The sequence below is a fragment of the Schistocerca serialis genome, chromosome 3, assembly GCF_023864345.2.
Source record: "Schistocerca serialis cubense isolate TAMUIC-IGC-003099 chromosome 3, iqSchSeri2.2, whole genome shotgun sequence".
In the NCBI taxonomy this organism is placed as follows: Eukaryota; Metazoa; Arthropoda; class Insecta; order Orthoptera; family Acrididae; genus Schistocerca; species Schistocerca serialis.
Window position 1 is genome coordinate 490,459,871 of NC_064640.1, and position 24,599 is coordinate 490,484,469.

The 24,599-nt window shown below is 41.8% G+C and overlaps 1 protein-coding gene across 3 annotated transcripts in view; it reads right to left on the minus strand.

The window, feature by feature from the left end:
* LOC126470375 (uncharacterized) overlaps window positions 1-24,599 on the minus strand; it is a 145,098-nt gene that overhangs the window by 43,952 nt on the left and 76,547 nt on the right. For all 3 annotated transcript variants that reach the window (XM_050098199.1, XM_050098200.1, XM_050098201.1), the window contains one exon: window positions 11,904-12,402. In XM_050098199.1, coding sequence (XP_049954156.1) covers window positions 11,904-12,402 — 499 coding nt within the window. The remainder of the gene's footprint in view (window positions 1-11,903; window positions 12,403-24,599) is intronic.

Consider the following 24,599-nt stretch of genomic DNA (forward strand, 5'->3'; position numbering starts at 1 on the left):
GCGGAAATCGCCAGACAGTAAAATAGTTGCTCCTCCAAAATATCTCAAGTCATTGCATAGATGTTTCAATGTTTGGCTAAGTGCCTCTAATGCACGTTTATGCACCATTGTGCATTCGTCCAAGATGATGATCTTGGATGTTGATAAAACTTCAGCTATTGCTGAGTTTTTTGTAATATTACATGTTGGTTCTTCAATAGCTTGAAGATTTAACGGTAATTTTAATTCTGAATGAGCCGTATGGTATCCTTCTAACAATGTGGCTGCTATTCCAGAAGAAGCAACTGCTGTTATTCCATGTCAGATGCGTTTTTGTTATACCATGTTGTATAGTGATGTTTAGCTGACATGTGTGTTTTGTTATTCCATGCCAGATGCGTTTTTGTTATACCATGTTTTATAGTGACTGAATGGGATAAAAAGTATCCTCTTTCCGTCTCCTGGTTCTGAGCTCCACCAATTTTCAGCCAAATCGGTCCAGCCGTTCTTGAGTTATAAATAGTGTAACTAATACGACTTTCTTTGATATATATAGATAAGCTGGGTTTCCACAGGCATGAATTACACATGCATGCTCCTGCTACCACTTGGGTAAACCAACTTACATCTGGAAATACCGTACTTGCACACTGTCATGCCAAATTATGCAATGAAAGTTAGAAGCTGTTTAATTTTCTTGTATGAAGTCAGCTCCCCCACCATTGCCTATGATTTCCTCCAACCACCACACACTGGATCAGTATATTACCATCTGTCCAATTGTTAACTTGTGTCACAAACTACCAACAGAGTGTTTCTTCTTGTTTAGCTTTGTCAGAACTTCACTTCTGATATCTTGTATAGCTTCCTGTATGGCCAATTCTTCATGAAAACTTACAGAGGTGTCACTCCAGCATATTTAAGTCTTTGAGTAAATATGCCATGTGCCATTGACGGATCACAAATATCATGGTAATCTTTCCAAATCAGCACAACATGATAATACTCTACATGAAATACCTTCATAGTTAGCAGAATTACTAACAGTTTGGCACTTGATTAATTTTGACATTTCCTGAGAGGTTTTAGTTTTGACATTAATGTCTGTTGGTTGTACATGCAGTGTCTGCTGAAGTAAATTTAATGCATCTGTATGTAGTTGTTCATTAATGGGTACCATTTTTGCTGCTACTGTGAGGCAGTAATCATCAAATCTGGTGACCAATGATGTCACCATTTCTGTTACAGTTATTTTCTGTGGACTTGATTTCAGATGCAGTACTGTTTTTGTTTCTTGCTTTGTCTGTATATATGTCTCTCTCTCTCTCTCTCTCTCTCTCTCTCTCTCTCTCACACACACACACACACACACACACACACACACACACACACACACATATATATCTACATGATTACTCTGCAGTTCACATTTAAGTGCTTGGCAGAGGGTTCATCGAACCACAATCATACTATCTCTCTACCATTCCACTCCCGAACAGCGGGCGGGAAAAACGAACACCTAAACCTTTCTGTTCGAGCTCTGATTTCTCTTATTTTATTTTGATGATCATTCCTACCTATGTAGGTTGGACTCAACAAAATATTTTCGCATTCGGAAGAGAAAGTTGGCGACTGAAATTTCGTAAGTAGATCTCGCCGCGACGAAAAACGTCTTTGCTTTAATCACTTCCATCCCAACTCGCATATCATATCTGCCACACTCTCTCCCCTATTACGTGATAATACAAAACAAGCTGCCATTTTTTGCACCCTTTCGATGTCCTCCGTCAATCCCACCTGGTAAGGATCCCACACTGCGCAGCAATATTCTAACAGAGGATGAATGAGTGTAGTGTAAGCTGTGCGCTTTAGTGGACTTGTTGCATCTTCTAAGTGTCCTGCCAATGAAATGCAACCTTTGGCTCGCCTTCCCCACAATATTATCTATGTGGCCTTTCCAACTGAAGTTGTTCGTAATTTTAACACCCAGGTACTTAGCTGAATTGACAGCCTTATCAAGTAATCGAATTCCAATGGATTTCTTTTGGAACTCATGTGGATCACCTCACACTTTTCGTTATTTAGCATCAACTGCCACCTGCCACACCATACAGCAATCTTTTGTAAATCACTTTGCAACTGATACTGGTCTTCGGATGACCTTACTAGATGGTAAATTACAGCATCATCTGCGAACAACCTAAGTGAACTGCTCAGATTGTCACCCAGGTCATTTATATAGATCAGGAACAGCAGAGGTCCCAGGATGCTTCCCTGGGGAACACCTGATATCACTTCAATTTTACTCGATGATTTGCCGTCTATTACTACGAACTGTGACCTTCCTGATAGGAAATCACGAATCCAGTCGCACAACTCAGACGATACCCCATAGGCCCGCAACTTGATTAGAAGTCGCTTGTGAGGAACGGTGTCAAAAGCTTCCCGGAAATCTAGAAATACGGAATCAACTTGAGATCCCCTGTCGATAGCGGCCTTTACTTCGTGCGAATAAAGAGCTAGCTGCATTGCACAAGAACAATGTTTTCTGAAACCATGCTGATTACGTATCAATAGATCGTTCCCTTCGAGGTGATTCATAATGTTCGAATGCAATATATGCTCCAAAACCCTACTGCAAGCCAACGTCAATGATATAGGTCTGTAGTTCGATGGATTACTCCTACTACCCTTCTTAAACACTGGTGCGACCTGGGCAATTTTCCAATCTGTAGGTACAGATCTATCGGTGAGTGAGTGGTTGTATATGATTGTTAAGTAGGGAGCTATTGTATCAGCGTAATCTGAAAGGAACCTAATCAGTATACAATCTGGACCTGAGGATTTGCCCGTATCAAGCGATTTGAGTTGTTTCGCAATCCCTAAGGTATCTACTTCTAAGAAACTCATGCTAGCATCTGTTCGTGTTTCAAATTCTGGAATATTCCATTCCTCTTCCCTGGTGAAGGAATTTCAGAAAACTGTGTTCAATAACTCCGCTTTAGAGGCACAGTCATCGGTAACAGTACCATCGGCACTGCGCAGTGAAGGTATTGACTGCGTCTTGCCGCTTGTGTACTTTACATACGACCAGAATTTCTTTGGATTTTCTACCAAATTTCAAGACAATGTTTCATTGTGGAACCTATTAAAGGCATCTTGCATTGAAGTCCGTGCCAAATTTCGCGCGTCTGTAAATTTTAGCCAATCTTTGGGATTTCGCATTCTTCTGAACTTCGCATGCTTTTTCCGTTGCCTCTGCAACAGCGTTCAGACCTGTTTTGTGTATATACACACACAAATAAATAAAACCTGCATTGGGCTAACACAACATGCAACATTTCAAAATTTTGGTTACTTTTTGAATACACCTTGTACATTTAATCTGCTCCAGTGTCTTCAAGATCACATGTAATTCTGCATTACTTACAATAAAGTTCTTAGGTACTGAATCTTGAGGACAAAGTCAGGGAAAGTCACAAAACAGGCAACAGTCCTCCTGCTTGGACCCCTCTGGGAACACAGGCAGAGAGTTGTAGTGTTCATTTAAAATATCATAAAACACTGCATTAAAAATATTTGCAGAAATGCAGTCTCTTCTGTACCTCACCAGAACTAAAATTACACTGGGCCTCTTCAGTAACCTAAGAGACAGTTGGTTCCAACATTGGGTTTGGATCAGTACTTGTCTCTAGTTCATGTTTCAAACAGATCCCAAATGGACTGATTCATCATAGATGATTTGAGCTAATTTATTCCATAGTAGGGCAATCCATAGCTTGGTATGATGGGGAATTTGAGGAATATTAGCTATGTTAGCCACAACAGTTTTGAATCAAATATGAGGCCCAGAAACCTAAGTGAATCTGTAAAACATGAGATGGTGTGCATAATTTGCAAGTTTGAGAAATTAAAAACACATCAAGAACAATTAAAAATACATATACTTATCCAAAAAAAATTAAAACCTATCTTTGCAGCCCACTCCTCAAATCTTCTAACTGAGAGTTGCAACTAATGAGTTGCTGCAGCAGGGTTAGAACTGTCCACAAATAAGGAGCATTGCACATGGCTTCTGATTGTGGATGTTATACTATTTATGATTATGGTAAGGAGGATAACACTTAAAACACTCTCTTTGGGGACAAGCATACCCATGGTCATTGCTGTCAGGCAGAACTTCATCAACATGGTACCTGAAAATACATTGTGGACTAAATGAATATAGGCAGATGGTTGTGGAATCCCAACTTTTGGAGCTGCCTGTTACTGTGAACTCTAATATGATATGTATGGTAATACTTAAAGGTGAATGTGTTGAAAATATGTATTTTTCAGCTGATTATAATACATACGCTGAATGTTTACTAACTGTTGAACATGTGTAAACCTGGCAATGTACACAATAATACAAGAAATATCAATGTAAATTAAATCTGTTCTATCTCGGAAACCATTTGGAATAGGGCATATAGCGATATGAATTTTTTTGCTTCAAATTATCATTCATCTCATATTCCTGAATATTGACTATTCCTCCTAGGACATACTGTATTGTTAGTCAATTATCCACCCTTGCATTATGCACTGATTCCTGCGTTTGGCTATAATTTGCTACATTTGCAACTTCCCTGTTTACAATGTCATCTACAAATAGCCTTGCGGACTTTTTGATATTTCATCAGCTAATTCATTGTGAATGACGTGCTTTGTTACAATGTGGTGTCCAAACGTTCTTGAAATATATTAGTTAAAATTATTACAGCTTACCTAGATCTTATTTTGCACCATCACCTTCATGGTAGTCCCCTTCGAGTGAATATACTAACCCAACTGTTTGTATGACACGTCTGTGGACAGTCTCCCCATATCCTTCCTCAAATTTCTTAGAATATCACTCCTGAACTCTTTATTGACCATGTGAGCAGAGAGGACAGCCTCCTTATGAACATGAAATAAAAATTAAACAACATGCAGCTGTCTCTTTTCCATTTAATTAATGTATGCAACCAGTTTCAATGTTCCATTATACCATCTTCAGGCAGCTTGACCAATGTAAACTGGAAGGAATCCAATCTCATGTGCAGTCATAACAGCAGCCAATATTAAATAACCAGTGTCTGTAGACACTATCGCTTCATTAACAAACATGGCTACATAAACTTTCGCAGCATATTTAGTGGTAATATTCTTGCCGTAATGTAATTTTAAGGTATAGATCCCCAGTGGTGAAAGTTGGCAGAAACAATGAGTTGCTGCGGAGTACGTGCCTCTGTTTGTCAAGTCAAAGACTTTTCTTTTTTTAATATCATAATTATGAATGAAACATGATTTCTCATTTTACTTAAAGGATAACCCTCCTCTCTATTTATAATATTATCTTCCAATCTACACTCCTGGAAATTGAAATAAGAACACCGTGAATTCATTGTCCCAGGAAGGGGAAACTTTATTGACACATTCCTGGGGTCAGATACATCACATGATCACACTGACAGAACCACAGGCACATAGACACAGGCAACAGAGCATGCACAATGGCGGCACTAGTACAGTGTATATCCACCTTTCGCAGCAATGCAGGCTGCTATTCTCCCATGGAGACGATCGTAGAGATGCTGGATGTAGTCCTGTGGAACGGCTTGCCATGCCATTTCCACCTGGTGCCTCAGTTGGACCAGCGTTCGTGCTGGACGTGCAGACCGCGTGAGACGACGCTTCATCCAGTCCAAAACATGCTCAATGGGGGACAGATCCGGAGATCTTGCTGGCCAGGGTAGTTGACTTACACCTTCTAGAGCACGTTGGGTGGCACGGGATACATGCGGACGTGCATTGTCCTGTTGGAACAGCAAGTTCCCTTGCCGGTCTAGGAATGGTAGAACGATGGGTTCGATGACGGTTTGGATGTACCGTGCACTATTCAGTGTCCCCTCGACGATCACCAGTGGTGTACGGCCAGTGTAGGAGATCGCTCCCCACACCATGATGCCGGGTGTTGGCCCTGTGTGCCTCGGTTGTATGCAGTCCTGATTGTGGCGCTCACCTGCACGGCGCCAAACACGCATACGACCATCATTGGCACCAAGGCAGAAGCGACTCTCATCGCTGAAGACGACACGTCTCCATTCGTCCCTCCATTCACGCCTGTCGCGACACCACTGGAGGCGGGCTGGACGATGTTGGGGCGTGAGCGGAAGACGGCCTAACGGTGTGCGGGACCGTAGCCCAGCTTCATGGAGACGGTTGCGAATGGTCCTCGCCGATACCCCAGGAGCAACAGTGTCCGTAATTTGCTGGGAAGTGGCGGTGCGGTCCCCTACGGCACTGCGTAGGATCCTACAGTCTTGGCGTGCATCCGTGCGTCGCTGCGGTCCGGTCCCAGGTCGACGGACACGTGCACCTTCCGCCGACCACTGGCGACAACATCGATGTACTGTGGAGACCTCACGCCCCACGTGTTGAGCAATTCGGCGGTACGTCCACCCGGCCTCCCGCATGCCCACTATACGCCCTCGCTCAAAGTCCGTCAACTGCACATACGGTTCACGTCCACGCTGTCGCGGCATGCTACCAGTGTTAAAGACTGCGATGGAGCTCCGTATGCCACGGCAAACTGGCTGACACTGACGGCGGCGGTGCACAAATGCTGCGCAGCTAGCGCCATTCGACGGCCAACACCGCGGTTCCTGGTGTGTCGGCTGTGCCGCGCGTGTGATCATTGCTTGTACAGCCCTCTCGCAGTGTCCGGAGCAAGTATGGTGGGTCTGACACACCGGTGTCAATGTGTTCTTTTTTCCATTTCCAGGAGTGTAATTTCAGCTGATCCCTGTAAGGAACGGCCTTAATAGTAAGATGCAGGAGCAATTATAAATAATATGGAGCTACTATTATAAACAGAGACAAGGCCTATCCTTCATTTGTTGAGCTCCTCCATCCCCTTCTCTCTCCACATTATCACACTCACACCAATGGGTGGCTGGTGGTTTTTACACCAACAGTATTTCTTTCCACAATGTAACTAATATGTGTACAAAATTTGACTGAAATCATTCCAGCAGTTTCAATGAAATTTTTACCTGAGGCTTTGTCCATGTACACACATGTCAAATATATTTCACATGTATTTAATATATTTTACTTGTATTTGTACACATATTTCACCTGTATCTCTAGCTCTGTAGTATCATTTTCATGCTGCTCAATGTTTATGATGATGTATCTTCTGAACTATGTGCTGTACAATGACATAATGTTGCAGATACATTCCAGTGGCATATGTGGCTACTGTCAGTGAAAAGTGTTGTAAATAGAGTTAGTAGCGATGAAGTAATAGATTTAAGTGTTTTGCATGATGAGGCAGTTTTCATGCATCTGTGTTCGTGATGTCATATGTCCTGAACTATCAGTCGTATATGTGTCATGAATACAGTTAACAGTAAAGAGCTAGTAAATTAAAATGTCACCCTTCATGCTGCTGTTTTACTGCATGAACAGTGAAAATGTTGATGATATTTTTCTTCCTTTATCATTCTGTTGGGGTAGTCAGTGTGAAAAAGTTTCTTAAAGGTTTGAAATTATGTTTAAGGTTTGGTGCAAGTCTCTAAGTGCTCTCATTCTCAAATACTGGATGACTAAAGTATTGGTATTTGCGTGTTATTGGTTACATTGCTTTTTCACCCCTACCCCCACTCTGTTGATAGGTAGGTGGTTCTTGCCCCCACAATGATGATTTCCAGACAGTAAGTGATATGTGTGAAAAGTTGGTTGAAATCCGTCCAGTGGTTTAGGAGGAGATGTGGAACGAACACACATACATCCACATACGTTCATTTTTACAATATGTATGAAAAAGAAACATTCATTTGGCCGGCAAGGACATGCTACACAGCATTTCACCATTTCTGCCAGTTTTCCACCACCGAGACACTGTACTTTCAATTTAAGTAACGGAGCAGCAGCAACAATTTCTCACATAGATGCTTTTAGTAAAATGTAAACTTCCACAGCCGGAAATGTCACACTTAATAAAATGTTCCAGGCTGTTACACCATGGTTGAATGGATTTCATCTTAAAACCTGATGTTTCATTCTCACCTGCTGAGGATATTTTCAAGGAGGATCATAGCTTTGTTGAATGTCTGATTCGAACCTCACTACTGACTACAGCAAAATTCTGCTTCCGCACAGTGGCATGACATCACACATTTTGAATACGCAAGTGCAATTGGCCCTTGTTGACTGGCATCGTTCGTTGTTGCTATCATCCCGTAGTGCAAGAATGGACCACATCTTCTTCAGCACCGAAATCCAAACATCATTCAATTTAATGTCGTCCTCCTTCCTATTTGAAATTCCTGGGGCACTTTACAATATCTATGGCCTCTCTGTATAGCCTTTCATGGTATCCACTTGTACCTGCTAGTACTTGAGTCCTATCAAAATGAATGTGATGGCCTCCTGGCTGTAAGTCATGTTACGCAACAGCTGATCGGTCAATCTCCCCTCTTCTGCAATTGCCCTTGTGCCCTTCAAGTCTTTTTGACAGTTCTTTTAGTAGTATCCACGTCCACCTCCCGACAAATACACAGAATCCTACAAATTACAGCTTTTCCCAGTGGTTATCAAGCATTGTTGGCCAGTTTTAGGTGATCTTGTATCTTCCGCGTAGGTGTGATGTTCCAATTCTGGTCTCCAGAAGAAGAGACTGTAGCTTTTGTGTTCCTTCACATACCTGTCTCGCTGCAGAGCAGTCAGTGTTATTCCAAAGTTTTTGAGAATTAATCTACTATACAACTTGGCCAAGGCACAGAGGATTTTCAAATGGACAGAAGAGGCTTTACTATGACAGCGAATTCAACAGATCCATTGGAACCTGGCAAGCACAGACTGTAAGTTAATGTCTCTTCATATTACTATCAGCAATAAATTGTGTAGTGGTGACTGGGATAGAACTGACAGACCATTGCACAATACTATTAGGAAGAGTATGTTGACAATGTCTAATAGACAGATGAAGAAATTTGATTATCTGCAGCATAATAAGGCACTTCCTGCATGGTTATCAACTTATCAGGAAGTTTGTTATCTGACTATGAGAGATCTGTGTTTGCCAAGAGTGGATATTTTGCCATTAGCCTGTGAGTTGTGCCCATGGAAGTAATAATAGCCAGTGTAGAAGCAGGCATTAATAGTGTGGACCAGGTTACGGCTATCCACAGCTCGTGGTCTAGTGGCTAGCCTTTCTGCCTCTGGATCACGGGGTGCCGGGTTCGATTCCTGGCCGGGTTGGGGATTTTCTCTGCCTGGGGACTGGGTGTTTGTGTTGTCCCGATCATTTCATTATCATCATTTGTGACAGTGGCTAGATTGGCTTGAGAAAAAATTAAACTGTGTAAAAAATTGGGTCTTTGTACAGGCATTGATGACTGCACAGTTGAGTGCCCCACAAACCAAACAACAACAACATAGTCAAGGTTATGGCTGAAGAAATTCATAAAGGAGCTGTAAGAGTACTGTCTCACACAAAGCCTATAAAAGGTAATTTAACTGTGGGTGAGAGGAATGCCATAAAACACCTGAATGAGGAAGACAGTGTCATCACTCTCTCCACTGACAAGGAAAATGCAATGGTTGTTTTGAATGTGACCAACTATTATAGTAAGATTAATGACTTATTAGATTTGCAAACATATATGAAACTAAGTAAAGACCCCACTGACAATGTTCTTAGAAGTGTTATGCAGTGGATAAAGAAGCATTCAAAAACGTCTGTTCGATTCAGTAACCCTAGCACCAAGACTTTATGGATTGCCAAAGGTGCACAAAGAACATGTTCCTCTAATGCCTATAGTGAGTGCTATTGGTTCACTCTCCTATTCAATTGTCAAGTTCTTGACAACATTATTACGACCGTATGTGAGCCGATCAGATTCATATTTAAAAAATTCGGCACATTTTATCAGTACATTAAATGGCATAGTGATACAACTGGAGGACATATTAGTTAGTTTTGATGTGGTGTCTCTGTTTACAATGGTTCCACTCAGTAAATTGTTGCAACAGCGGAATCATATTTTTCCTCCTGATGTTGCGAAACTGTTTAAATATTGCCACACAACCACATATTTCAAACGGAATGAAGAGTTCTATGAACAGAAGGATGGTGCCACTATAGGAGGCCCCTTAAGCTTGGTTATAGTGAACTTCTTTAAGGAAAAAGTTGGGTAGTAGGCTTTGGAAACTGCAAACAAGACACCAAATATCTAGTTCTGTTATGTGGATGATACGTTTGTTTTGTGGCAGCATGGCAGGGAGGAACTGGATCGTTTTCACAAACATCTGAATGGGATCAACCTGAAGATTCAGTTTATGAAGGAGGAGGAGGCAGATGGAAGATTAAATGTTCTTGATGTACTAGTTTTCAAGAAAGAAGATGGTAGCTTGGACCTCATGGTTTACTGAAAACCCACACACAAACCATTACCTACACTGGGATTTGAACTAGCACTCACAACAAAAGCGAGGCATCATAAAAATGTTGGCAGATAGAACAAAGAAAATCTGTGAACCAGAGCTGCTTGAAGCAGAATTAAAACATCTCATCAATGCATTGCTCAAGAACGGTTATTCTTTGAGCCGGGATGAGAATCAGACATTCAACAAAGTTACGATCCCTCACGAAAATGTCTTCAGCATATGGGGACACAATGCTGGGTTTTAAGGTGAAATCAATTTGACCACAGCATAATAGCCCACAACATTTTATTAATTCTGATAGATGCTTTTAATCCAATGAGGCATTAAAAACAGCTGCTGTTCATGGTAGGAATCAGTTACAGAAAGATTTAGCAAACAGCATTTGCCTTTAAAGATGGCAACCGGCTAGACTGCTAGAATATTGTGTTAAGATTATTGTATGATCCAGTTGCAGATCCAACAAGAATATTATTACAATAATATACTATGTCAGATGATTGAAGCAAAAAATTACTTACAGTCACATGTATTTCACAAACTGACCATTACATTAAATCAGACAATTCACAAATTGAACAGGAAACAGTTGCAGTTCATGAAATACCCCCACCATGCACCATAAGGTGGCTTTGGAGTATTAATGTAGATGAATGAACTGCTGAAGCCTTTGGTGTTGCCAGCAGCGGCATATTTCCAAACTCTGAATCTTGATGGCAGTCAAGTCTGTTTTCACATTAGCAACTGGCTTGGATTTAGTGACTGCAACAGTTAAGACTGTACTGGAGATGGTTTTGTTAGTGTCACTGATAAAACCGTGCTGAGGAGACAGATTTACCATCTTCATTTATGATGCATTTTGTCAAAATCTCTCTCCCTACTCTTCTTCCCTACCTCTTACATCTTCCCCTTTCACCCCACTCATCAGAGCTGATACCATTGCTCACTAGAGTTATGATACAGAATTAGTGTCTGGCAAAAAGTTGAAAGTTTGAGAAATGTGCTAAGGCATTCAGTGCTCCTCATTTGTGGAAAAAATTGCATTCTGTTAAACATAGCTGTATGCTACTCAGTGGATTTTCTCACAGGCAAATGGTTGACTTTCCTAAGACCATATGTTAAAAGGAAGATAAAATAAAGTTCTGAATTATAGTTCTGAAAGGTATAAAATTCATTATTTTCCTGCAATTTATTGAGAAGTATAATGGAAATTCTTAAAAATAGGTCTAGAAAATTGTGGAAAACTAACTACAGCTTTGTAACATTGCACTAGAGGCCACATTCTCAATTAAATCACACATCATTCAGCAACACAACTTTTTGTTATCCATGCATTGACCAGCCTATAAAGAGCACTCACTGGCAGACTAAGGGTAGATGACTAGAGTCAGTTAAATGCATAATTACATGTCTTAAAACACAAGTGCATCTCTTTAATTTTTTCTTACCTCTTTTGAAGAAATCATTCGTATAACCCCATGAAAAAATGAAGAGTAGTCTTCCTCATGGTCATTAAATTTCATATCTGAGATTATGGTATTTAGCAGTCTGATGGCTGGGGCAACATCTCTGTCATCTTTCAGTCTTTGTAGTTGCTTCAGTTCCTCTGGTGAAATTTCTAATGTAACTGAAATCTTTTTTTGGATTTCATTATTTTTACTGACACAAATGTTCACCAGTAAGTTAATAAATCTTCGCAGGAAGTTATGCTCCATTTCATTTTTTGCACATCGACAAATGTCTTCCTTTGGCAAATTTTCATCAGACTTTGTTTTACTTTCAGTTTCTGTGCTTTCTCCTTCATTTTTTTCAAGCATATTTGTAGAAACTTCCAACTCTTCATTTATTTGCAGAATTTTTTTGGTGCTCTCTACATTTCCTGGTAGTTCAGCATTTTTACTTTCTTCTGGTAATTGTTTGATAATCTCATTCTCAGATGAAGATTTTCTGTAATGAGAGAAAAGAACAAATACTAAACACACATAGTTCTTTATAAGATGACACCTTATGATTGTTACAGTAATAAAAGCCAAAAGTCCTGTATTCTGAGAAAAAAGTAAGAGAAAAATATTATACCTATTGGGAAACAGAGCATATTCACCAATGGAAATTAGAGGAATAAAGGCAATAACACCTGAAATTCCATTTAGAGACAAATTGTAGCATCTCTTACATGTAATAAAAGTTTTGTCACAAGTACGCACACAAAAATCAAATGAACACAATATTAATTATAGAAAACTTTGTCAAAATGGTAATAAGTGGGAAAAAATTATTGTTCTATTATCGTTAAAAACAGAACTGGGTTCTGCAGTAATATTTACAGATTAATGTGTGTCCCCAGCCTCCAGATACCAACAATTGGTTACCACATTGCTAACAAACAGGAGATGATGTAAAATCTCTTTTTTCTCCCACTACATTAAAAAAAATTGAAATAATCCAATATGAAAACATTTTTGATGATGTAGAATTTATTGTGGCCTCTGAACACCCTGCTGTAGAATTCAGAATTTTTCTATCAGGTGACACTAATTTTTGTTTTTCTTACTCTTATTTAAATGATTGCAACTGGTAAAAGTAATTAGATGTAGCAATGGAAAAACATAAATGAATATGGTCAGCAACAAGTTTCATAATGTGTGACCAGAGCTATCATTATGAACAGCAAGGAAAGAAAATATGTTCTGGTAATGATTATGGAAACCAATAGTGACCATACAGCCTTTTCTCCAAAGTATATCACACAGACACAATAAAATTGAGATCTGGTGACAGTCGCAGCCAGGGCAGCTGCGTCATTTAATCCTCATGTTTACAAAACCAGTCCTGGATGATGTGAGCCATGTGAGCAGGGGCCCTGTCATCTTGGAACACAGCATCATCATTATTGTACTGTGGAATGGACCTGAACAGCCAAAATTGTGACATAATCCTTGGCAGTAATGCAACCTTGCAGAGTAAGCATGGGGCCCATGCAGTATCATGATATTGCTACCCAAATCATCAATGAACGCCCACCACATTTCAATCTCGGCAAAAAGAAGTCTGCATCATAGGCTTGTGACAGCATACACCAAATGTGAACTCGGCTAGAAGTTGGGGACAGTGTGTAGCAAGACTCATCTGGCCAAACGATTTTTTTCCATCGCTCCAGTGTCCAAGTTCTATGGCTTTGGCAGCATGTTTACCTATTACAGGCATTTGCATTACTAATGTGCGGTTTCAGAATTCCAGCTCGCCCTGTAATTACAGGCTTATGGAGCACCTTTTATGTAGTTTTGGTGCTGACACCTTTCATGAGTGTGAAATTCAGTTCTGCAGTGACTTTGCAGCTGCTGTCCCCTTATTTTCCATCATAATCGTCTTTAATGACCGTCTGTCATGGTCATTGAACACACATTATCATCCGCATTGTGACTTAGCAGATGATGATGTTTTTGCTGTATCTACACTTCTTATTGAGAACCCCAACATACACAGATTTACACTGGGTGATAACTGCATGCCAAATAATGACAAGGTTAGAGAAACATTAACAGAACCATTAACTGCCCAAGTACAGAGTCCTATGGCTGGCATGTCTCTGGCTCAAGAACATTCACATACAGTGAAGAAAACACATGTGGATGAGGCCCTGCTGCAGCAGCCTGATATATTTATATTTATATTTGTATTTGCTGGTCAAGGTGCTGGCTGCAGGTGCACCTGCTTCACCCAGCTGCCGCTGACACCAGATACAAATCCTGCAGTGGCAGATTGTGCAGGTGTGCTGCCATATCCCTCCCCTCTTCTGCTGAGCTGGTGAAAACAGGAGGACCACGCTGGCCAGGTCGATGCTAGCAGAAGGTCGGCATAGGTGAAGAAACCATCAGATGCATCCAGAAGACCCGACAACAATGATAACGGTGACAGCAGTGGTGCAACGCCAAATTCATGGCAACGATGTTGGCTTCCATCGGTTGATCCACATCTGAAGAGGCAGCAGCCCCACAGGGCTTGGCTGTCAACTGTCTCTGGCCTGGCGGGGTGTAAGAGCTGAAGTGGCCCCGACAATTGTGCACTGGCCATAGTGATGACCACACATGTGGAGGCTCTGTGGGCCAAATGGCAACAAGCGTTGCAGGCTGCAATAACAGGGGAAGGTCTGCCCCATGCCCTGATGAGCAGGCGATATCTGGCCAGACGCTTTCCTACATCAGTTAAGGGATCAGGGTGGGCAGTAGATCCATCTTGACATCAATGATGCCTGCTGGCAGGCTGTGGTGCAGGATGGAGTGGATGTAGCAGCGTAGGTGTTGTTGGCCGTGTAGGACTTCCACTAGGCTGCACCTGTTCAGGGGGGTGATCCTCTAGGTGCTTAGGAACAGAGGCTACATCATATCAGTAGACGAGTTCACCAAGCACTTTGCCATTTGCATCTTAAATGCATGCACCATATGTTCCACCTCACCACTCCATTGGAGGTGAAATGGTGTGGACGTGAGGTGACAAATACCAGCCTGGCTGCAGAAATCATGGAACAATGTCAGGGCAAACTGTGAGCTATTATCGGAGTCAACTGTCTGTGGTAACCTTCATCTGCAGAAATCTACATTAGAGCCCGCACAGTCATGTCGGTTGAGATGCAACTCATGTGCATGACTTATGGGTAATTTGACAGTGCATCCACAACTACTAAATACACGGAATGACAGAAAAGACCCGCAAAATCGATACGGGTGCAGTCCCTCGGCTGATCAGGAGTGGGTTGGAATGACAGAAAAGACCCGCAAAATCGATATGGGTGCAGTCCCTTGGCTGATCAGGAGTGGGCCATGGAGCAAAATTTCGAGGAAGGGCGGGGGTTCCCTGACGCTTGGCACACTATTTGCAGCCACGCGGAGGGGCAAGCTTCTCAACCGCTGAATGAGGGCTGGGCCAGTAGACAACATATCTTGTTAGCATTTTCATGTGGGTTATGCCACAGTGGAGAAACCACAGGACTGATGGGATGCCAGTGTGGGCTTTATCCGAATCCATACTAAGGAGGAGGGTTTCATCAACAATCGCCAGCTGATTACTGGTCAAGTCTTTGTGTGGTCCTGCAAGGAAGCCAAGAACGGGGGCCAAAAAGTGCCACAGGTGGTTTATGGTTGGCAATGAAATGAAATTTGTTTCCATATAGGAAGGCATGGAATTGTAGACTGTGTAGACTATCATCTGTTCTTCCTTTTCTATTTGTGAACAATTCATTGAGATGCTATCGACATCTTTGAGGCCAGCTACCCACGCTAAATAAGATTGGCCAGAGTTCTTTTGCTGTTGGTGAACTCCAAATAGGCAACTACCACATGGGTTTGCTTATGATAAGGAAGTCACACATTTCAGAAAATGACAATGCAGATGATCTTTCAATAGACCAAGTTTTTGAAGCAAATGAAATGTTCCAGATGCAGTCCATGACAAGAAAAACGCTGAAACGTTGCAAAATGTTGCTGCTTACATCATACTTTTGTGTTCAAATGTTTTTCTTTGCTTCTTGGAATGGTGGGAAACCTGCGGGTGAGAGGTGGAGGAGGGAGGGGGGGTTGCACGGTCAGGCACATGACAGCTAGTGGCTGGGGAGGGGGGGGCGGTGGCTATTGCTCCCACTGAATTTGTAAATATAATTGATGAAAAAATCCTAACTGCTGCTGCTGTCACTCAAGTTGTTGCAACTGAACCAATGCCGGATCCGTTTTCACTTATGAAAGACATGCGTGGAATGAACTATATTGTTGCCAAACAACTGCATGCTGAATAATGACTAGGATAGGGAAACATGGACACAACTATTAACTGTCCAAGTACAAAGTGCTATCACTAACAACAAAAACACACCAGCACAGTGCTGGACTGACTCAAGAACATTTGCATACAGTGGAGAAGATGTAAGTGGACAAGGACCTGCTGGCAGCAACCCGACATGTTTGTATTTGGCGGCCAATGATACTGGCTGTGGGCAATGGTGGCACCCGACTGCCGCTAGTGTCAGATATAAACATTGCAGTGGCAGATTGTGTAGGCATGCCACAGCAGTTTTTCTAGTATCCATGCATTTGGTATTTCTTTCCGACTGTGTCTCTTCAAATACAAAAAAACTTCATCTATCTTGGTTACAGAAGCACCCACCATACGAGGACCAACAGTTTTCCCACATTTGAATTCACTATCTCCAATATAATGCATGCACAACTACACACAACACTGTTCTGACCACAACTGACACTTGCAACATAACAGATGGGCCCTGCATTCAAATGGTTAAATAGGAAGCGAAATTGTTATTACTTTTATCTTCAATGTTAAAGCATTTAAGTCTCTTTATATGAACGTTGTCACTTGTGCAGTCAAATAACTAAAATAACAGAAGATTCATTTGGTGATTTTCTGTCATTTGAATATTTTATTTTGTTCTGAATGACTGAAAGATGATTTTATTGTGACAAAAATGTTTGCTATCTACATGTAACCACATTTCATTTGTCATTTCCCATAATAACTATATTTGGGTCCTGTTTGAGACTTCCTGGTTTTCTTTTTGACAAAGTCCCGTATAGTTTTACTTTTAGCTTTGGGTTAATTAATTTTATAGATAATTTACAAATTTATTTGTTACTGCAATGTGAAAGGTGATGTACTTCCTTGCTTGTCCTAGCCTGTCCACATAGTTCCCTATTCATGATATTTTAATTTCCTTCTTTATCCGTGGTCAGCCAGAACATTTCATAATTCCCATATGGAAACAGATTTAAAAGGTGTATATAAATTTAGCCAGAAATATATTAAACTTACAAATGGCACCTAATGCATTATAATGCCACACATAATCCAGGATCAAATACCACTTCCAATAGCCAGAGCATCAACAAGAAGTAACAGTTCCTCTGAAAGCACATTTATTCTGCACACACTAATGTACAGACAGAGCAGAACAGCTGGTCTCAGCAAACATTGCTCTTGTTTATATGTACATATGTTCTAGTAAATTCCAAAATTAGGTCCCAAGTTATTTCAGAATTCTTAAATTATAAATAAATGCAGGAGGGAATCAAACTGGCAATCTGCAAGTTACCTGCTAGTGATTACAAGTGCTACATCCCAACATATGATGTACAGCATAAAGCATTGTTCCTCGTCCTGGAAAAACTGCAACCCATTGTTTCAGAATGAACTAGAGCTTTCTGCCACTGGATCTAGCTGGTGGATCTTCATATAACATTACTGGAAGAATGTCATATACAAGTTGTATTGTCACTTCCTCATCTTCAATATGACATTCAAAATTGAGTTTATTCCATCGAGGTATCACATCATCAGGCAGATATTCATCTTCAATATATGGAAAGCCCCTATTATTGATCTGCAGTTCAGAATTAAGATACAATTTCATGCAAAGTGCACAAGATCACTCCAATTTTGTCTCCTCTATTTAGGATCATCATCCTTGGCTTTGTAGGTGATGTCTGACATGTGACATAGGATTTGGTACACATTAAAGTAGTGCTTTTATCATTTTTCTTACAGCCTGACTATCCACACAGTGAAAAACTGCCTACTAAGACACGAGTTGTAGATTACAGGTTGGTATTTGGTATTATTATTTTCACAGTCCTTATCCTGGGCATCCAAGGGTTGAACACATGCCAACTGTCTTTCTTCTTTAGTTCTGAATAGCGATGAGCTGTTTTTGTAATCCTTCTCAGCACTATCAGGTTGTAATGAAAAGAGAGTATCCATTGTTGTTTCAGACTCTCAACCATGGATCACGTGAAATGATTAACAATGTGTATTGTCTTGCTTTGCTGTCATGTACATGAATGTCTTGACTGGCAGTACCATATCCCAGTCTCTGTCTGATGTCAATGTACACAACAGGTCAAAAGTTTTCACTTACCCATGAAAGAAGCTATATACTATATTCCAATGTACAAATACATTGTACAAACTAAACAGACCAACAAAATAAATATTTTCTCTCTCTATCATCAAGTACGACACAATATGATTTAGATTTTAGCTTCTTCAAAGTATCCACCAGCTGATCTCAGAACAGCTGCACAAACTCTCAGCATTCTGGAGATAAGATTTTGTAGTGTTTTTGCAAATTTTGCCTGTGAATTACTCTCCAGATTTTCAGCCTGTTTTCTGATCTCCCTGTCAAGTTCATCCCGTAAGAGTTCAATGGGATGTAAGTCAGGTGACTGACTTGGCAAAATCATAGTTCAGTTGCCCACATTTCTCTTTTCTATTGACATACCCTCTGTAGTGACCCGCATAGCTTCCACACCCACAATTGGGTTGCACAGTTGTAAGGTGTGAAATGATGCTAGCACTGGCAGAGGCCATCACTCTTGGATGTGCATGAAGCCTCTCTGCAGTGCACTACACCAGTCGGGTGATGGCTTATAGAGTCAGGCCAGGCCAGCCTCACTCTCCATCATATGTTGACATTTGGCCTATGTTTATCAGACTAGTTGTGCACCCATCCATGGCAAGTGTCTTCTCGTACAAGTATTCTAAGCATAACAAAGTGTTGTGTCTGTTATTATTTGTGAGTACTTGTGCTCAGAACACGCTGGCAATGAGCAGGGTCCTTTTTTTTTCATCTGTTGCTTTTCTCACGCTGTTTTGACATCGAGTGACTGCTTCAGATGTTGCTGCAACAACAGTAGGAACTACTTATGGTCATTTGACAAGCTGTGCTGGTGTTGCGCTCTCCCCCTTCATCTCCAACTATGTTTTCTCCTCAGTTCCTGCCTTTGACGAGACAGCGGAAGATTGGGACATGTACTTACTTTGCCTACAGCAACATTTCCATGCCTTCCACATTACGGATGTGAGGGTATGTTATTAGCTGTTTTTGTCATCGATTTCTCCCACCATTCATCAGGTGTTGCAGCAGCTGTCCCATTGCAGGAACCTTCCCGATTGGAATTTTGAAAAGTTATGCTCACTGCTGTCTTCCTATTACTGCCGCCGCGCACATGTCATGGCCCCTAGGGTTGAAGTGCACCAATGCATGAAGCAGTCCCATCAGTCTAATCATGCCTAGGCCTTGAGCATCCATGGCCTTAGTCACAAGCACCATTTTGTCACAGCAAAGTCAAAAGAGTCATATGCGGACATCATGGTTTGTGATATTATCATCTGTTCCCTCCCCCTGAATAAGGATGTCTGGCAATGGGCCCTCCAATTAGAAAGCCCCTCCCTCGAAGAAGTTTTGTCCATTACCCCATTGTATGAGGTCTACACTGGTGGCCAGCAGCTGGAAGCACTGTGTGGTGTCACAGCAGTACAGTGTGGCCCAGTGGCATCCACTGCATCCAGACAGGACGACCTCTCGGTGGTGCAAGCCAGACAATCAGGCAGCTTCTGCACGGCATGTAAACAGTATTCCAGCTGCCGCTCCCTGTTGCCATTGTGTGCATCTTGTTACTCCAAAAATGACAGATCAAGTGTTTCTCCAGCATAGGGCTGTCTGTCAAAAAAAAAAAAAAAAAAAAAAAGCCCACATTGTGGTAGTCTGCCACATAACTGCACAGAATGCAGCATAAGAGTACATGGATATAGACATCCAGGAAGAGTCCTCATCAAAGTCCATTCTCCATCAGGATTCTAACAAGTTTTTATGAAGGGTTTTGGTTCTTTTGCGACATCTGTACCTGCAGGTAGGCACCGGTGCTATTTTTTCCCTCCTTAATGGCCGAACATATTCAGATCTCGGCCCACTGCTGCTGTCACTTGTAAACAGGTGCCTACAGAGATATGGTGATCAGCAAATCCCCTTGCCTGGCCATTTCATGATTGATGTCACCTATAGATCAGTGACTTGGCCTATTACCTTTACGGTCATGCACGATGCTAGTTCAGCAAACCTTCTCGCATTTGATGCCTTTTATGCCTTTGGCTTTTCAAAATCAAATGCATGTGAATTCTAGGAAAACTACAGTTTCCATAATGCAGTGGAATGATGCTGGGTTGCACAGCACTTTTGTCAAATGGTGTTTATACGAGGTCAATTCTCCTTTGCTTAAGATACCGAACTTAGCATTTTCTAGCATTAGTTTGACATTTTGATGTGTAGTGCGAAAGCATACTGAGTGTGTTCTACAATAACCGTTCTGCAAATTTAGAATGGTTCAAATGGCTCTGAGCATTATGGGACTTAACTTCTGAGGTCATCAGTCCCCTAGAACCTAGAACTACTTAAACCTAACTAACCTAAGGACATCACACACATCCATGCCCGAGGCAGGATTCGAACCTGCGACTGTAGCGGTCACGCGGTTCCAGACTGTAGCGCCTAGAACCGCTCGGCCAAACCGGCCGGCTGCAAATTTAGAAAATCCAATCTTCATTGCTGGAATTTAGTTTTGAAATAATAAGTCTTTCAGGTATTACTATTCTTAGAAAATCCAATCTTCATTGCTGGAATTTAGTTTTGAAATAATAAGTCTTTCAGGTATTACTATTCTATCTCCATCTCCCCCCTTCACAGTTGCACAGTATTTCTTCCTTGGCATCACTCTGCTTATTTTGTCATTTTCATAAAAATAATTACTCACTGATTGCACAACTTCTTGTGATAATAAATTCTCTCACAGTTTTTGATCAGGATTTTCTAATATACTTCTTTCCTTTTTGCCTGGCGTACTATGTAGTTGGGAGCATTGAATTCACGCATTATCTTCCTAATACTCCACGATTCAGGCAAACAAGTTAGTAGCATTACTTTATTTTTCCTATTACTTGAACAAAAACTAGCTTTCAAGTTACCTATTACAGACTGCTCCAATGGTTCATGTTCATTTTCTGAGGAATTCTTTGCATTAACAAATAACTGTCTTTTTTTAGTGCTCACTCAATGGTTTTTAATTTTTTGTTTTTTTGTGGACTGCTCCTTCATCTGATGTACAGGGTAATCTCCTAATCCTGAAGAGACATATTTAGTGTCTCCGGAACAGCAGAGGTGGAGGAAAATAGCCAAAGAATTTTTGCAGTCATTAATTTCTTGAATATTTTTCAATGAACCAAACTGCTTCCTACAATTATCAAAAATTTTTGATATCTTTGGGGATCAGGAAACATATCAAACATCTATTCAGGCACATTTCTTAGTCTCTTTATGTTTTTAATTGAATGATTATATATATTTTTTTAAGGATTGCAACACTGTAGTGCAAAATATCTTTCTTCCTGAGTCATTGCATAATACCACCCGCAATTAAAATTTATAAATGATTCTCTACAGAACGCTAAGAAAATATACTGAAATAACAAGTAATGACTTAGATAATAATTTTGTTCACTAACAAACACCCTACAGAATATTAATGAAGCTTGTATCACTACATAATTACCAACAACATTTACATTAACTTCCACTAAATGAGCATGAAGATTTATAGGTTTAAAGCAACTGAATCATAACATCTTTGGACTCATAATTACAGATGGCTCGACCCTGAATTGGAATAGCAGGGCCTGGACTGCAGCCACCTAAGCTACAGTAATAGTAATTAGCTATTTATTATTCCTGGAATCAACCACTGGAACTTCTACCCCAGTTTGTTCTTTTTGCATATAGTTATCACACCTGTCTGTGTGCATCTTAGAGACACTGAATCTGTACCTGTTATGGTCTGGGGTAAAATTTTAAATGACAACAGGAGCACTCTCATGATTATCCCACAAACCCTGACTGCAAATTTCTACATCAGTCTGCTGATTTGGCCAGTTGCACTACTATTCACGAACAGAATTCCAGGGGGTGTTTTCCAACAGGATAAAGCTCACCCAAATACTGCTGTTGAAACCCAAGAAGCTCTGCAGAGTGTCAACATGTTGCCTTGGCCTGCATGATTACCAGACCTGTCTCCAGTCAAGTACATATGGACATCATCAGATGACAACTCCAGTGTCATCCATAAACAGCACTAACCATCCCTGTAATGACCAACCAAATACAACAGGCAAGGAACTGCATACCACAAAATGACATCTGGCACCTGTACAACACAATGCATGCATGTCTGCATGCTTGCATTCAACATTCTCGTAGTTACACATTAACCTGTGCTCTAGCAACATTAATCACTTAAATATGTTACCTAAACAAATTTATTCCCAAAATTTCATTATTCTACATTAATTATTTTTTGATGTTATGATTCTTTTCCATCAGTATACATCACTCCAATGTCTGAAGTTCACTGTTATGAAATAACACCCTTTTTCTTGTCAACAACTGTTTATGGGTGGTCATTTTGTTTATAGGGGTTAATGGGTAATTGTAGTTTGAAAGACAATTTGTAACTGCATTGATGTTAATGTGACTGACCTTACAACACATAAAAAAGAGGAGTAACCCTTATTAATATACTACTGCACTGTTTGGTTATTATTGTTGTTAATATTATTACCATACACTCTCCCAGTGCTACTGACCTTGCCATTGGCTGGGTGGCTTGCATGCCTCAGTGCTAAAGATAGCCGTACTGCAAGTGCAACCACAGTGGTAGGGTATCTGTTGAGAGGTCAGACAAATGTATGGTTCCTGAAGGAGAGCAGCAGTCTTTTCATTAGTTGCATGGGTAACAGTCTGGGTGACTGACTGATCTGACCTTGTAATATACACTCCTGGAAATGGAAAAAAGAACACATTGACACCGGTGTGTCAGACCCACCATACTTGCTCCGGACACTGCGAGAGGGCTGTACAAGCAATGATCACATGCACGGCACAGCGGACACACCAGGAACCGCGGTGTTGGCCGTCGAATGGCGCTAGCTGCGCAGCATTTGTGCACTGCCGCCGTCAGTGTCAGCCAGTTTGCCGTGGCATACGGAGCTCCATCGCAATCTTTAACACTGGTAGCATGCCGCGACAGCGTGGACGTGAACCGTATGTGCAGTTGACGGACTTTGAGCGAGGGCGTATAGTGGGCATGCGGGAGGCCGGGTGGACGTACCGCCGAATTGCTCAACACGTGGGGCGTGAGGTCTCCACAGTACATCGATGTTGTCGCCAGTGGTCGGCAGAAGGTGCACGTGCCCGTCGACCTGGGACCGGACCGCAGCGACGCACGGATGCACGCCAAGACCGTAGGATCCTACGCAGTGCCGTAGGGGACCGCACCGCCACTTCCCAGCAAATTAGGGACACTGTTGCTCCTGGCGTATCGGCGAGGACCATTCGCAACCATCTCCATGAAGCTGGGCTACGGTCCCACACACCGTTAGGCCGTCTTCCGCTCACGCCCCAACATCGTGCAGCCCGCCTCCAGTGGTGTCGCGATAGGCGTGAATGGAGGGACGAATGGAGACGTGTCGTCTTCAGCGATGAGAGTCGCTTCTGCCTTGGTGCCAATGATGGTCGTATGCGTGTTTGGCGCCGTGCAGGTGAGCACCACAATCAGGACTGCATACGACCGAGGCACACAGGGCCAACACCCGGCATCATGGTGTGGGGAGCGATCTCCTACACTGGCCGTTCACCACTGGTGATCGTCGAGGGGACACTGAATAGTGCACGGTACATCCAAACCGTCATCGAACCCATCGTTCTACCATTCCTAGACCGACAAGGGAACTTGCTGTTCCAACAGGACAATGCACGTCCGCATGTATCCCGTGCCACCCAACATGCTCTAGAAGGTGTAAGTCAACTACCCTGGCCAGCAAGATCTCCGGATCTGTCCCCCATTGAGCATGTTTGGGACTGGATGAAGCGTCGTCTCACGCGGTCTGCACGTCCAGCACGAACGCTGGTCCAACTGAGGCGCCAGGTGGAAATGGCATGGCAAGCCATTCCACAGGACTACATCCAGCATCTCTACGATCGTCTCCATGGGAGAATAGCAGCCTGCATTGCTGCGAAAGGTGGAGATACACTGTACTAGTGCCGACATTGTGCATGCTCTGTTGCCTGTGTCTATGTGCCTGTGGTTCTGTCAGTGTGATCATGTGATGTATCTGACCCCAGGAATGTGTCAATAAAGTTTCCCCTTCCTGGGACAATGAATTCACGGTGTTCTTATTTCAATTTCCAGGAGTGTAAACCAGAACGGCCTTTCTGTGCTGATACTGCACATGGCTGAAAGCAAGGGGAAACTACAACC